At 40.3% G+C, this 14027-nt stretch overlaps 1 protein-coding gene across 2 annotated transcripts in view; it reads right to left on the bottom strand.

Moving 5' to 3' along the window:
* The window catches only part of fam219aa (family with sequence similarity 219 member Aa), a 31086-nt gene extending 22579 nt beyond the window's left edge, over window positions 1–8507 (bottom strand). For both annotated transcript variants that reach the window (XM_037546075.1, XM_017714924.2), the window contains exon 1: window positions 8277–8507. In XM_037546075.1, the coding sequence (XP_037401972.1) occupies window positions 8277–8336 (60 nt within the window). In that variant the 5' untranslated portion in view covers window positions 8337–8507. The remainder of the gene's footprint in view (window positions 1–8276) is intronic.
* Between the last annotated feature and the right edge of the window lie 5520 nt (window positions 8508–14027).

Below are 14027 nucleotides of genomic sequence, written 5' to 3'. Positions count from 1 at the left end.
TTGCTTTCTTCAATCAAGAAAGAGGCAGCCAGCAAAAACAACTGTGTGTGATAATAACCAAGACAGCTTGTCTGTAGCAGCAGAGAGCAGAGCACCTGGGAGACAAAGCCGGTAAGAAAAATGCCACGTTGTTTCTTCTTGGAGAACATTGCTTATCTCCAGTTGAGAACTCTGAAACACAGAACCGTTTCAGCGATATTCTGCCAGCACTGGACATAAATCCTCTTCACTGGTAGAAAGACAACAGCACATGATTTCTGAGGCTAGCAATTTCAGCCAGGCGGTAATTGTGCACAAAAGCCACTTCAGTACCTGCAGAGCGGGTATTCTCAGCCACTCGTCTGATTGTGTACAGACTGCATAGTAGACTGACCTCTACTTCGGTGGATATGATGGTTTTTCTCAACAAAAGCAACTAGGACAGTTCGCCAAGTGACACATAACGCGTTAAGGTAGGATATAACTGACTCTTTTGTAAAGGATGTGTTGCTTCTGTTAAGGGTAGCTTTAAATTAGAGCCTATACATGTGTTTGTTAGCCAATGGTTAACCATAAAGGCTGTGAGCTACTAGGTTTATATTGATATGAGCTTCAAGCTAGTCCTGGTCAGGCCATACACTATATCGCTAAAAGTATTCAGTCACGCATCCAAATCAATGAATTCAGGTGTTCCAAACACTTCCATGAACACAGGTGTATAAAACCAAGCACCAGGCCTGCAGACTGCTTCTACAAACATTTGTGAAAGAATGGAAGCTCAGTGAATTCCAGCATGGTACTGTGATAGGATGAAAATTTCCTCGCTACTTAATATTTCACAGTCAACTGTCAGTGGTATTATAACAAAGTGCAAGCGATTGGGAACGACAGCAACTCAGCCATGAAACGGTAAGTGTAAAATTTAAAAACGTAAAATGACAGAGCGGTCAGCGGATGCTGAGGTGCATCGTGCGCAGAGGTTGATAACTTTCTGCAGAGTCAATCGCTACAGACTTCCAAACTTCATGAGGCTTTCAGATTAGCTCAAAAACAGTGCATAGAGAGCTTCATGGAATGGGTTTCCATGGCCAAGCAGCTGCATCCAAGCCTGATGTCACCAAGTGCAATGCAAAGCATCGAATGCAGTGGTGTAAAGCGCCACCACTGGACTCTAGAGCAGTGCTTTTTTTGTTATGGGTATCGGGTCAGATATTGACATTCTTTCACTGATCCACTTACAGATCCATATTCCAGTCCGCAGCACAATGAACACGCCGTAACGTAACATAACGTACATGAGATGCTGAAAAGTACGACAGCTACTTGTAACGTGTGCAAAGCCAGTGTGCCGAGGGGTGGACGTCTGGTTTGTCGTACAATACGACCAATTTCACCAAGCGCCTGCAGCACTCTCGCTGATACTTTCCAGAAATGCGATAATCTTCCAGCACACAACCCAAAGACTAAAACGATTACAGGAAAGTTTTCCAACTGTACAACACGTTAAACATGTTAAAGCCAGGAGCTGCACAAATGATATTTGGACTTCAGATGTGAGCCCAGTGTCTCTTATTAGTAAAAAGAGCTCCTGTATCAGAATCTGTGTTGGTACTGGCAGTTGTATATCGAAATTGCATCAAAACTGAAAAAACGTGGATCAGTCCATCAGTATTAATAACAATCTTTAATTAAAATTTTTAATTAATAGGACACATACTTTGCTCTACTAAAACATATTAAACATCAGCCTCTTTTTCATAACACACACTGTGTTTTTTTTTTTTTTAACTGAGTGTATCCACACTAAGCTCAGGAAAACATACTGTGATGTAGGCCTAATTTATCATGATAAAGTACAGCAATACTAGCCACTGCTAATGGGGACATTCCAACACACTGTAGTTTGACTTTCTGAAGCAACTTAAACAAAGGACTTAATAAGCAAACATGCATATTCACTGGTGGCTTTACACATCAGAAATGAAGGCCAGTGCCTGAGAAAGGACACTGCAGGCCAGAGATCTGCTACCCCAGAGCTTAAATCCATTCTTAACCAAAGGACATCTTAGTTTGAATATAACTTTCAGAATTTTTGGTCAAAACATTAAATTATCTCTGGAATTACAGACCATTCAAAACAGGCTCAACTATATCTGCTAATGTCTACATGTCCAAATACAGCATGCCATTCATCCAGCGATGCAGATTTCACATTGTTTAAAAACCAGTTAAGAATACACTGTTCCATGCAGACCTCTGCGAAGGAGGAGGTTAGCTCTGTTTTTGTGGGGGACATGTGAAAGCATGGCTATAATGGGGTCTCTCTGGAAACAGACCCAAAAGGAGAAATGAGCTAGCCGCCCTCTCTGTCCCTGCTCTGAATATGGGCACTGAGCCATCGATGGGGGGAAACCCCAACATGGCCTGAAAAACAAAACAAACACCCAACAGGGCATCACTTCAAATCACTAGAATGACCAAAGCATAGAGTCACTGAGCATAGTCAACCAAGCTCTGCAGCACTGCCAGCTACAGCCACTGTTGACGAGTGTTATTTTTCTTTTTAAAATATCAGGCACCAGACAGAGCTCACCGACCTCCACAAGCAACACATGAAATGCTAAATAATTCAGCTGGACTGACAGCTGCGAAAAAGAGCATGCTGAGCTCAATCTTGACATATGAGTGAATGATAAAGTTGGAACACCATGCAGATCTGCCACCAAACAAATCTGCCAAATAGATAGTGAGAACACTGAACACAGACCACTATGACTATTAGTTTCTGGCCTTTTCCTTGAAAATATTACACACTGTAGAATACCTAAAATCCCTGGTTGACTAACAATTTTAAACTTTGTAGATTTTTTCCTGCTCCATTCTGGCAAAGTGGTGAGCCTCAACCCATCTTTGCTCATGAATAACTATTCTTTTCCCTCAATGCTCTATTTATTTCCAATAAATAATATGATTGCATAGCTGTTTTTAAACATTTCACAATGCTCCTACTCTTAAACTACCCTTTTTGGAATGTGTTGCAGGCATCATCCAGAATGAAAATAAATTTGCAAGAAAAAGTTGGTAAAATAAAACATGCTGTCTTTGTACTTTGTTCATACAGGTAGATGTAGATGTATACATCACTGCTTTCTGTTTTTATTTTGCATTCTACCTACTGTCCCAACATTTTGGAATTGGATTTATAGAGAAAATGGAATTTTTAACAACCATGTAAGACCTGGTAGACCAGCAAAACGGTCACCATCAGATAACAGTACTTCAGGCTTACATCTATAAGGAGAAAGAGAGGGATAGATAAATAAATAAATAAATAAATAGAAACGAATACAAATTCAATCTCCAATTTGACTTCAGATCTGAAAAAACCCACAGGTTTTTCTCTCCATCCTTACACTGTGAGAAGACAACACTAAACATTATGGGGCCGAAAAGATGCGTCTCTGTCAAAAATCCATTGCTGAGAGCAGGAAATAAGACAAAAGACGAAAATGCACCCAACTTCTAAGACTTTGGAGGTGTTGAAAATAACCTTACAGGTTTCTTTGGAAAAAAGGCGGGTGGACAGGAGAGAGTGTAATTGTTAAATTTATGCTCTCTTGATGCTGAAAAGTGAGCGTAACGTTCTTATTGGCCACTTGGAGAAGAAATAAAACAGCTGAAGGCTGGCCTCTGCATTTCATTACACATCAATTCCAGCCATAGTCTCCATATCCAAACAAAGAATAAAACCTAACTGGTCATGTGGCTTAATAATCCAACAGGAGAGTTCTCTGTCTCTCTGTAAACTCTGTTAGGAACTAATACGAAAGCTCTACCACATTTGCAACACAGTGCCTTCTTACAGGAGGGTCACTGCACAGGTACTACTGGTCACCTTTGTTCTCAGCAAAGACTTTTTCAAGAGCTCTGCTCAAAGGAGAGGAGACATTATGGCTTCTAATAAAAGCAGTGTTATGGCTTACACCAGGGTCACTCCCTGTCAAATCCATAGGGGCGCGACACCATCCATAACACACCCTGAAGCCAGACCTTTAGAAGATGGCCTACAAATCACTGTCGGAACATTATTTGGTCATCGAACGCAATCAACTTCATCTTCATAAAACATAACAATGAACATATGATAATATCAGAGTATTGTGATGACACAAATCACCAGCCCTGTCAGTATATGCGTGTGGGATGAAAAATACACGTGTACACTGAAGATTAGCTTGCTGTTATAAAGTTTTACCAATTTTTCTTTTAGAGTTTAAAAATATTTTACAAATAAGTTAATTTGTCAACCAATACAGCACAATATGTTAAACCAAAGAGGTTTTGAGGAACATTTCACTGGTTTGCCGTTTCCAGTAGTGTGCAATATTACTGAGTATCAACAAATAAAAATGTCCAAAATTACAAAAACTACTGTTCTTTTATTCTCTTACATTTTCACTGCTTTACTTTAGTTTTACCCTTACCGTTATACAATTATTTTAAACAGTGGTTTATTCAAAATTGTACTGAAATGGAAAAGATTCCACAAATACTGGCTATACAAACAGAGCATCACCACCTAACCCCCTGCAAACATTTATACTATGAATGTCACTTCAGAAGAGTATAGCACAGAGAGTCTTGTTGAGAGTAAATGCCAGACCAAGGGTGCCAGTTTGACGGACCCTCTCCTACACTGCATCTAGCGGTTTGTGATTGAAACCAAAATGCTGACAAATTATAAACGATGAAGAAATATCAGAAGCTAGCCAAAGTGGTAATTATATTACCATCAGGGAAAATCCAAGCTATAGGGTAAGACTCTGTAACACTCACATAACTGAACCTGGATCATGATGATACTATGTATTGCTAATTCTACAGACGATAATCTAATAACTGTCTAAATTTGCATTATCATCCATGTTAAGTTTGCAATGATATAGGCCCACTCTTACTCTAGTGTATAATATGGAAAAAAGGCCTCACTGTCTTCATTGATAACAGCGCCTCATTTGTAAACTGCTAAAGTAACAATGCTGATTCAGTTAGTCGAGCCTGCACAAAAAGAATCCGAATGAGAATCATGCGGATTTGATCAGAGCAGCTACTAAAGTATTGGAGAATCAGTTAGTCGTACACTACTGCTGAAGACACTTTGTCAAATACGTTACTGTCCATTATCACTTGAAAAAAATGTAAAATGTTTATTCCCAACATATAGTGCTGCTAAATATCTGGATCACAACTCAGCCTGTTGGGTATGAAAATGAGTTAAAGAGCGGCTCTCAACAGAAAGTTATCATCATGTTTATTAAAAAACAAAAACAAAAACAAAATCCAAAGACGTCTAATTAGAAACACAGACAGCCTTACATGAGCTCCACTGTGACCTTTCTCCAAGAAAACAAGAGCGTTTGGCTACACAGTCAGCCTTTTTTAAACTACACAGCCGACACAAAGCTCACACCAAAAGCAGCACAAAACACAGCATCAAAGGACGGAGCTGCTATTCATATTCTGCCAGCTACACGTTCAGTTGCCTGTGCAGTTTATGCTAATGCTCCCAGCCACAGACAGGGAATATGTGCGCTGAACGCCACAGGGGGTGACACGCTGCTCCACAGAACTGTGAGATCCTGGCAGACGAAACACTGATCATGACAATCAAGACGAGCTCTGGGTAGAAGAATGCCGACGTGGGAATACTGAAGTCCAGAGACACAAACAGACATGTACCACCTATCAAAGTGAAAGTATAAACCCTGAAACACTGAAGCAACAAGTTAGCCTTTTGTCTCTCAGTCAGACCTGAGTAATTCCTTCACTTTGCTTGCCAGGAAAATCTCTTGGGAGCAAACCTTTTCACTAAGGCATCAGCTGTTCAACTTCAGACGGTGCATGGTTTTTTCCTTTCTTTTTAAACATGGAAGATTTTGTTGGCCTTGCAGTCGTGCATCTCCTCAACACAGCCTTTGGTTAAACCGTGTTAAAAAAGCTTAATAAAGCTGCTGACACAGCTGAACAGTGAAAGGGATCGGTGGGATAATCTGACAAGCTGTGTCTCCAACCAACAGTGGAAAAGCCTCACTAGTCATGTGACTAACAGCTGTGAATAGAGACACAGTAAAGAGTTTAATGAATATGAGCTACTAACCTACATGAAACAGGGTCAGCAAATATGATACCATTCTGTTAAGATCTGTTTTTCCCATATGGACATATGTTTAACTGGGTTATGGAAACAGACAAACGACATCAGTAAAAAAGTAAATATAACTCATAACTCACTTCTGTGGTTGTTCCAATATGTCCACTCTCACAACATGGCAATATGAAACAGCTTTGAGAAGATGCCAGATTTATATGCTTTTCTACCCACAATACAGACATTAGCATGACAAAGTGCAGCACTGTTGCAGCGCAGGGTAACAGCTGGCTCCCTGAATAGTGGAACTGAATGAAAGAGAGACACACAGTATCACTTCAGGCCGTCTCACCTTAATCCAGCTCAGTTTTAACAAGCAAATGTAAAGCTGAGCTCAGAGGGCTACACACCTTAATATAAACTGCACACAGTGCAGACTATAGGTAGCTTGATCTGTGAGGCTGTTTATGCCAGTAAAACTAGGCTTTAAGGAATAGTCAGGCACAAAATCTATGTCTCAGCTTTCTTTGTCCATTTGCAGTCAATCAGCCAAGATATATTTGGTCTCCAAAGCTACGAGGCTAATGTAATAGCAGTAATATATTTTTGGTTACACCGATTTTCATTACTTTTGAACTCATTTGGCCTCATAGCTCCACTGAGAAACTAAAAAAAGCCAACTTCAAACAATAAACATGTCTCGGCTGATCGTCTGCATTTGTGGTAAAGGGAACAGCATGTCAAAGAACTATTGATTTCAGTGGTGAAGAGGAAAACAGCTTTATAGCAGGTAGGAATTCTTACAACAATAATAAAAAAAGGGGTCATCAAACAAGTTGTCATCTAGGCCCCTGTGGCTGCCCCCATCACTCAATTTCAATGTTTAGACAGCAACTAAGAGCACTTTTATCATAGCAGAATTATTTCCTCCAATGTACTCTTACAAAGGTGTTTGTACTTTCTCAGGACTATTTCACTGGGTTGTAAGCAGCGTCGGCTTTATCCCTGCAGGGGTGCTCAAAACAACCCGAGACAATCAACATGGCTTTCCCGCTGCATACTGGGCGCTCACTTGGCTGCCTCTGCATTTCAAACCTAAAACTCTGTGATGGCATCTGTATGTTCTCTATTGACAAAAACGGCTAAATCCTTATATGTTCAGTAGTCTTTAAATGCCATATCATGAGCCGCAACCCAGAGGTTCCGTGGTTTATTTAGAAGCACTATGTAAACTTTCTCTCAGGACTAACTTAAAAGAAATGTCTGTAATTAAACTGCTCTGTAATATGGCCTGTCAGGCATTCTGTCTTTTTAGGATAGAGCATTCACGGCCTATTTAATTAAGGCCACGCATACGGTCTTATCTACAAGCATTTAACATACCGCAAAGGGGGATCCGAACAACACGTAAAAGTTGTTATGCAGCCCAGAGTGATTACATTTATAGAGTGGAGCATTTCTTTGAGCACTTAGGTGAGAAAAGTAGAACTTACCACAGATCACTTCACACCAATCATACATATAACTAGGCATATCTCAAGCTCAGTCTAAGTCCAGCCTAGATATCTGGTGTAATGCACAGAGTTTCATTTAGCTCTGGCCATTCTCCATATGGTTTATTCTGGGTCTACACTAAAATACACGCTATAGGTATAATGACAAATGACGTAAGGCGTTGATATGACCGTTTGCATTATCAAACACAAATCAGGCCACAGAGAGCAGGAGCATCAGTGGTATTACTGTCATGGTCTCGATGTTATCGTTGGGTTTGACAGCTCAAGATTGATGAGCTGGCTAGTGAATCCAACCTGAAGCTTCATGCGAGTTAAACCACGCAGGAAAAACAGAACATCCCCTCAAGCCTTCAAACTCCTGCCCTTCATCAGCTAAACAACACAAATGAGGCAAAACGGGGGCTCGTAATGCGAGACCTCTCAGTTTTCGCAACGTGGCCCAACTGAGGTAAAAGCTCAGGCTACTTGGTGATGGTTTCCAGAAAGGAAAAGAAAAACAGAGACGGCGCAGCAGCCCGGCAACCCTTCGCCTCGCGGCTTTTCGGTTTTTCTCGGTCTATTTTCGTAGAACAGTCTAAGTTGAGACGCCCAGCCCGTCAGCTGCTGTTGTTTTGATCAGTGAAGCTACTCACCAGCGGCTGCATCTCCGAGTTCACCGCTGGCACTTGAAACCTATCGATTTCCTCCATCATTTTGGACAAGTACCCGTCTAACACAGCGTAGCAGCGGTGTTTAAGATGACGTAGCAGCTAAAAAAGCGCATTTAATCGGTCACTATTTGGAGCTAGAGGCGTCCATCTCAGTGTGTTAACGGCCGAGTCGCGGTTACGGGGTGACTCAACAGCAACATCTCACTTCCGGGAGCCTGGCTCCGCCCACCGTGACAATGTGATAAATAATTAATGAGGACACGCCCACGAGACGCGTCAAATGTTTTTATTGATATATTTACTTGTTTCATTCATTCATTCACTCATTCATTCTTTCTTTCTTTCTTTCTTCCATTCATTCATTCGTTCATTCATTCCCCCATTCATTCATTAATTCATTCGTTCATTTATTCATTCGTTCATTTATTCATCACTGTGCATGTAGGTAAAATATATTTTATTTAGCCATAATGTCTTTGAAATAACTTCTGGAAATAATCTAAAGCATGTGAACAGTTTTCAGCATGATCGAAACTGTCTTTAGACTGAAATGATGAATTTACATAAGCTGTCCTTTTTTATATAACAATGTATAATAGTGTATGGCTATCCTATAATAAGGGACTTGGAGGAAAAACTGACTAAGACAACAGATTACATGCAATCTTAACAATCTTATCAAGTTACTCAGTTGATTTTGAGTAAAAAAAATTAAATTACAATTAAATGTAGCCATTAAAAAGTATGCATTAAAATGAGTAGAAATAAATACATAACATAGAAAGATCATGAAAATGTAGTTAATAATATTGAGTTGGTTTAAAGACAAACCAGAAACCAATTAAATTCACTATACATTATATAATTTTAATAAAATTGATAATATAAGTTAATTTGTTTAAAGATAGTCAATACAAACACACACACACACACACACACACACACACACACACACACACACACACACACACACACACATCTTCTAAGCTGCTTCTCCTTCTGGCTCGTGGGGGGTGCTGGAGATTATTCCAGCTGTCAGATAGTCAATACAGTCAATTAATTTTCCATGATCTTTTACTTGAAATGTATTGCTACATTACTGGGATACTGCAAAAATATCACATGTAACAAAGCTAAGTTGTACTATTACCAAAGCTAAGCCTCACCTCACTTTGCTCAATGTGGGAAAAGCCCACTTTAAAATTGAGCTTTGTTCAAAGAACATATCAAATTAAAAATTTTTTTAAATAAATAATAAAGACAACAAAAAGCTTTATTACAACCCCAATTCCAATGAAGTTGGGACGTTGTGTAAAACATAAATAAAAACAGAATACAGAATCCTTTTCAACTTATATTCAATTGAATACACTACAAAGACAAGATATTTGTTCAAGATATGTTCAAACCAATAAACTTCATTGTTTTTTTGGAAATATTCACTCATTTTGAATTTGATGCCTGCAACACGTTTCAAAGAAGTTGGGACAGGGGCATGTTTACCACTGTGTTACATCACCTTTCCTTTTAACAACACTCAATAAGCGTTTGGGAACTGAGGACACTAATTGCTGAAGCTTTGTAGGTGGAATTTTTCTATTCTTGCTTAATGTACAACTTCAGTTGCTCAACAGTCCGGGGTCTCCGTTGTTGCATTTTGCGCTTCATAATGCTCCACACATTTGCAATGGGAGACAGGTCTGGACTGCAGGCAGGCCAGTCTAGTACCCACACTCTTTTACTACAAAGCCACGCTGTTGTAACACGTGCAGAATGTGGCTTGGCATTGTCTTGCTGAAATAAGCAGGACGTCCCTGAAAAAGACATTGCTTGGATGGCAGCATATGTTGCTCCAAAACCTGAATGTACCTTTCAGCATTAATGGTGCCTTCACAGATGTGCAAGTTACTAACACACCCCCACACCATCAGAGATGCTGGCTTTTGAACTTTGCACTGATAACAATCCAGACAGTCCTTTTCCTCTTTGGCCCGGAGGACACGACGTCCATGATTTCCAAAAACAATTTGAAATGTGGACTCATCAGACCACAGGACACTTTTCCACTTTGTGCCAGTCCATCTCAGATGAGCTCAGGCCCAGAGAAGCCGGCGGCGTTTCTGGGTGGTGTTGATATATGACTTTCACTTTGCATGGCAGAGTTTTAACTTGCACTTGTAGATGGAGCGACGAACTGTGTTCACTGACAGTGGTTTTCTGAAGTGTTCCTGAGCCCATGTGGTAATATCTGTTACAGAATGATGTCAGTTTTTAATGCAGTGCTGTCTGAGGGATCGAAGGTCACGGGCATTCAATGTTTGCATTCAGGTTTTCTGCCTTGCTGCTTACTTGAAGAGATTTATCCAGATCATAGATGATGAAATCCCTGAATTCCTTGCAATTGCACATTGAGAAACATTGTTCTTAAACTGTTGGACTATTTGCTCATGCAGTTGTTCACAAAGTGATGAACCTCACTCCATCCTTGCTTGTGAACGACTGAGCCTTTCAGGGATGCTCCCTTTATACTCAATCATGACAGTCACCTGTTTCCAATGAACCTGTTCACCTGTTCCAAACAGGTGTTTTTTGAGCATTCCTCAACTTTCCCAGTCTTTTGTTGCCCCTGTCCCAACTTCTTTGGAACGTGTTGCAGGCATCAAATTCAAAACGAGTGAATATTTGCAAAACACAATAAAGTTTATCCGTTTGAACATTAAATATCTTGTCTTTCTAGTGTATTCAATTGAATATAGGTTGAAAAGGATTTGCAAATCATCGTATTCTGTTTTTGTTTATGTTTTACACAATGTCCCAAATTCATTGGAATGTGCCCTACATGTGCTCGCTCCTGAGTACCTGCAAGACCTTATTTCCTATTATGAGCCATCACGACTACTCAGATCACGGAGTGCTGGCTTGTTAATAGATCCTAAAATTCATAAGGCTGCAGCTGGGGGAAGATCCTTTTCTTATAAAGCCCCCAAACTCTAGAACAATCTTCCAGAAAATGTTTGGGACTCAGACAAAGTGTCAATCTTTAAAACTAGGCTGAAAACTCACTTGTTCAGTTTAGTTTTGGTAGGTAATGTTCCCCCTTAGATAAAGGCAGCAGATCCAGGGGTCCATGGACACAGGGAATTATAGTAAACTGAGACGCTGGTGCTGTCGTCCCGCTGCTCGCATGCGGTCACTCAGGTTTGTGGACAGTGGAGCGAGGGATGCCAAATTGTTTCAGAGAGCTGCCGTGTCTGTGTGTCCTTCTGGTTCTCTCCTTTTAGTTAAGCTGTCATAGTCAGATCTGCCGGAGTCGTTAGCCACACTCTGTAAATGTTCACATCCCCTGTTTTACAGACAAACAGACAGAATAAAACTAATTCCCTCTCCCTGCCTTTTTCCAAGTATACAACCGCCCACCTGTCCGGCCGGACACTGAAGGTGTCAAGCTCTCCTGCTACCCACTTCAGACCAGCTGCCCACACCCCAGCTACTGCCACCTGCCTTGGACTAGCTGCCCGGAAAACTACATTGAAGTTTTCATAGACTTCTAGCTATTCCTACTAGTAATACTACTGCTATTAATATGAGTAGTATAATCATTTGTAGGTAGTCTGACCAGAGGTGGATTGGTCCCCCCTTGTGAGCCTTGGTTCCTTCCAAGGTTTCTTCCTCAGCTCTGATGGAGTTTTTCTTGCCACTGTTGCCCCTGGCTTGCTCACCTGGGGGTTTTTACATTCTTGTTAAAACTTTGTCTTTTCTGGAATTCTGTGAAGCTGCTTTGTGACAACATCAGTTGTAAAAAGCGCTATACAAATAGATGTGATTTGATAGTGTTTTAGTGAGAGGCCTTGCAGGCTCACCGGTGGTCTATCAGTAAAGATCCTTAAATACCAAACCTATAAATAATAATTTGGTCATGCCTGAGCCCTGGGTGGCTATAAATCAGACTAAAAACCCACATTTCCCCCCAAAATCACTGCATCACTGCTAAGCAGTGGATTTCGAGGGGAAAAAAGTCTATTCACTGCACACGTAAAAGCACATATGATGAAACGCAGCTCAGAATTACACTGTTTCAATATGCAGGAAGTCCAGCAGATGGAGCTATAAGTTAACATATGAAGGTGAACCTGAGTGTTCAAACTAAGCTCAAACTAAACTAAACTAAGCTAATTTATGACTCCAAATAGCAAATGCAAACAGTTAAAAATTCTTGCTTTTCCTCAAAAGCACATAAAGTGCATACTTTAAATTCAAAGTGTTTAGATAGATATACATTTAGATCCTGTTGCACCATGAATGTGGTTTAAATATTATGCAGCCTCAGGGGTGTTTTTCTAGTTTAAAAAAATACCAGAACATTTGTCACCAGATAACCTGAACTTTGCTTTTTGTTATTGGCCATCTGTCCAGTTCTAAGGTTCCAGTTTGGTACCTGCTCAAGATTTGTACCAACAGGACCTGACGGTATTCAAAAGTGGTCTCCTTTGTCTTTGGTAACACTCAGCTGAAGCCATTAAATACATTTACCCTTCCAGGAGAAGATAAAGTCACCAATTACTATTACATGGTCAATAGCAAGACACATAGAATTTAAACTAAAATGGTACGTTCATGTGTTGATTACTGATTTTGGCAATATATAGAGTTTGCTAAGTTGACATAAACTAATGTTGGTTTCCATTCTTTCCATTGGCTTCCATTCTTCTTGTTGATTTGTTTGATCTCAACTCTTGCTTGCTTGTCAGTAGGATTTAAAAAGCAACATAAAATAATTTTGCTGTGAGGACAAACTGAGGATGGCTCATCCACTGGTCTTCTGTCACATGGGGGATCTATAACTTGTACATCTGAGTGCTGAATTCTGAGTCATATGTGTCAGCAGCTGAGTCAGAAATGACAGAGCAGAAAAAAGACTTAATGTCATTTTCTGAATTTTGCTAGACTTTATCCAGGCTGCTTTCATTTCAGAAGGGTGTAGTTGGCATGGCTCGCTCTTGTTCGCAGTCAGTGTGGTTTTAGAACTTGTGTTCTGTCTTTTTTCACAGTTCTAACTACCTTCCCACTCATAAGTGGTCCTATCTGCTGGGTACCAGATGAGCATGAAAGGGCAAAACCTCAGCACCTTGTCCATTCTGGAAGATGGATAAATCTGAGATTCACTCATTTGCCCCGAACAAGTGCAAAGCTGAAGCGAGCCAAGTGAAGTGGGTCATGCACGATATAAATTATTCTGACAAAACTAACACACTAGCAGTATGAAGTCAAGTGGAATTACAAGGTCAAGGTGATCAAAACACATTAGCATGCTACAATAAAATCTACCTTTTTTATCATTAACTGCTGCAAACATAATTGTCTTTTTCAGTGAACTGGTTCTTCTCATACTGAGCCCAAAATAAGAGATTCTTGGTTGCTTGGTTATCTGGGCTTTGAATGAAAGGCAAGGCTTGATTTGATCAAGGATCCATCTGTTTGTTTTGTCTGCCATTCAAGGTGCTCTCAAAAGTCTTTGCCAGAACAAAAGTTCAAAGGCATCGTTATTCTTTTCTGTTGCGCCTTTTTACTGTCCAGCTTTCACATCCATAAAGAATCAGAGGAAAGGCCATAGCCTGGTGAAGAATTAAACTCTAACCCTAACTTAACCACGGGACCAGCCGTATGTCTGGAGAAGTGAAGTTTATTCGTTTTCGCAGGTACCAGATACCTAGCCAGCCCTGTAAGACACTGGGC

This window comes from Pygocentrus nattereri, chromosome 16 (genome assembly GCF_015220715.1).
Source record: "Pygocentrus nattereri isolate fPygNat1 chromosome 16, fPygNat1.pri, whole genome shotgun sequence".
In the NCBI taxonomy this organism is placed as follows: Eukaryota; Metazoa; Chordata; class Actinopteri; order Characiformes; family Serrasalmidae; genus Pygocentrus; species Pygocentrus nattereri.
This window is presented reverse-complemented; position numbering and strand designations above follow the sequence as displayed.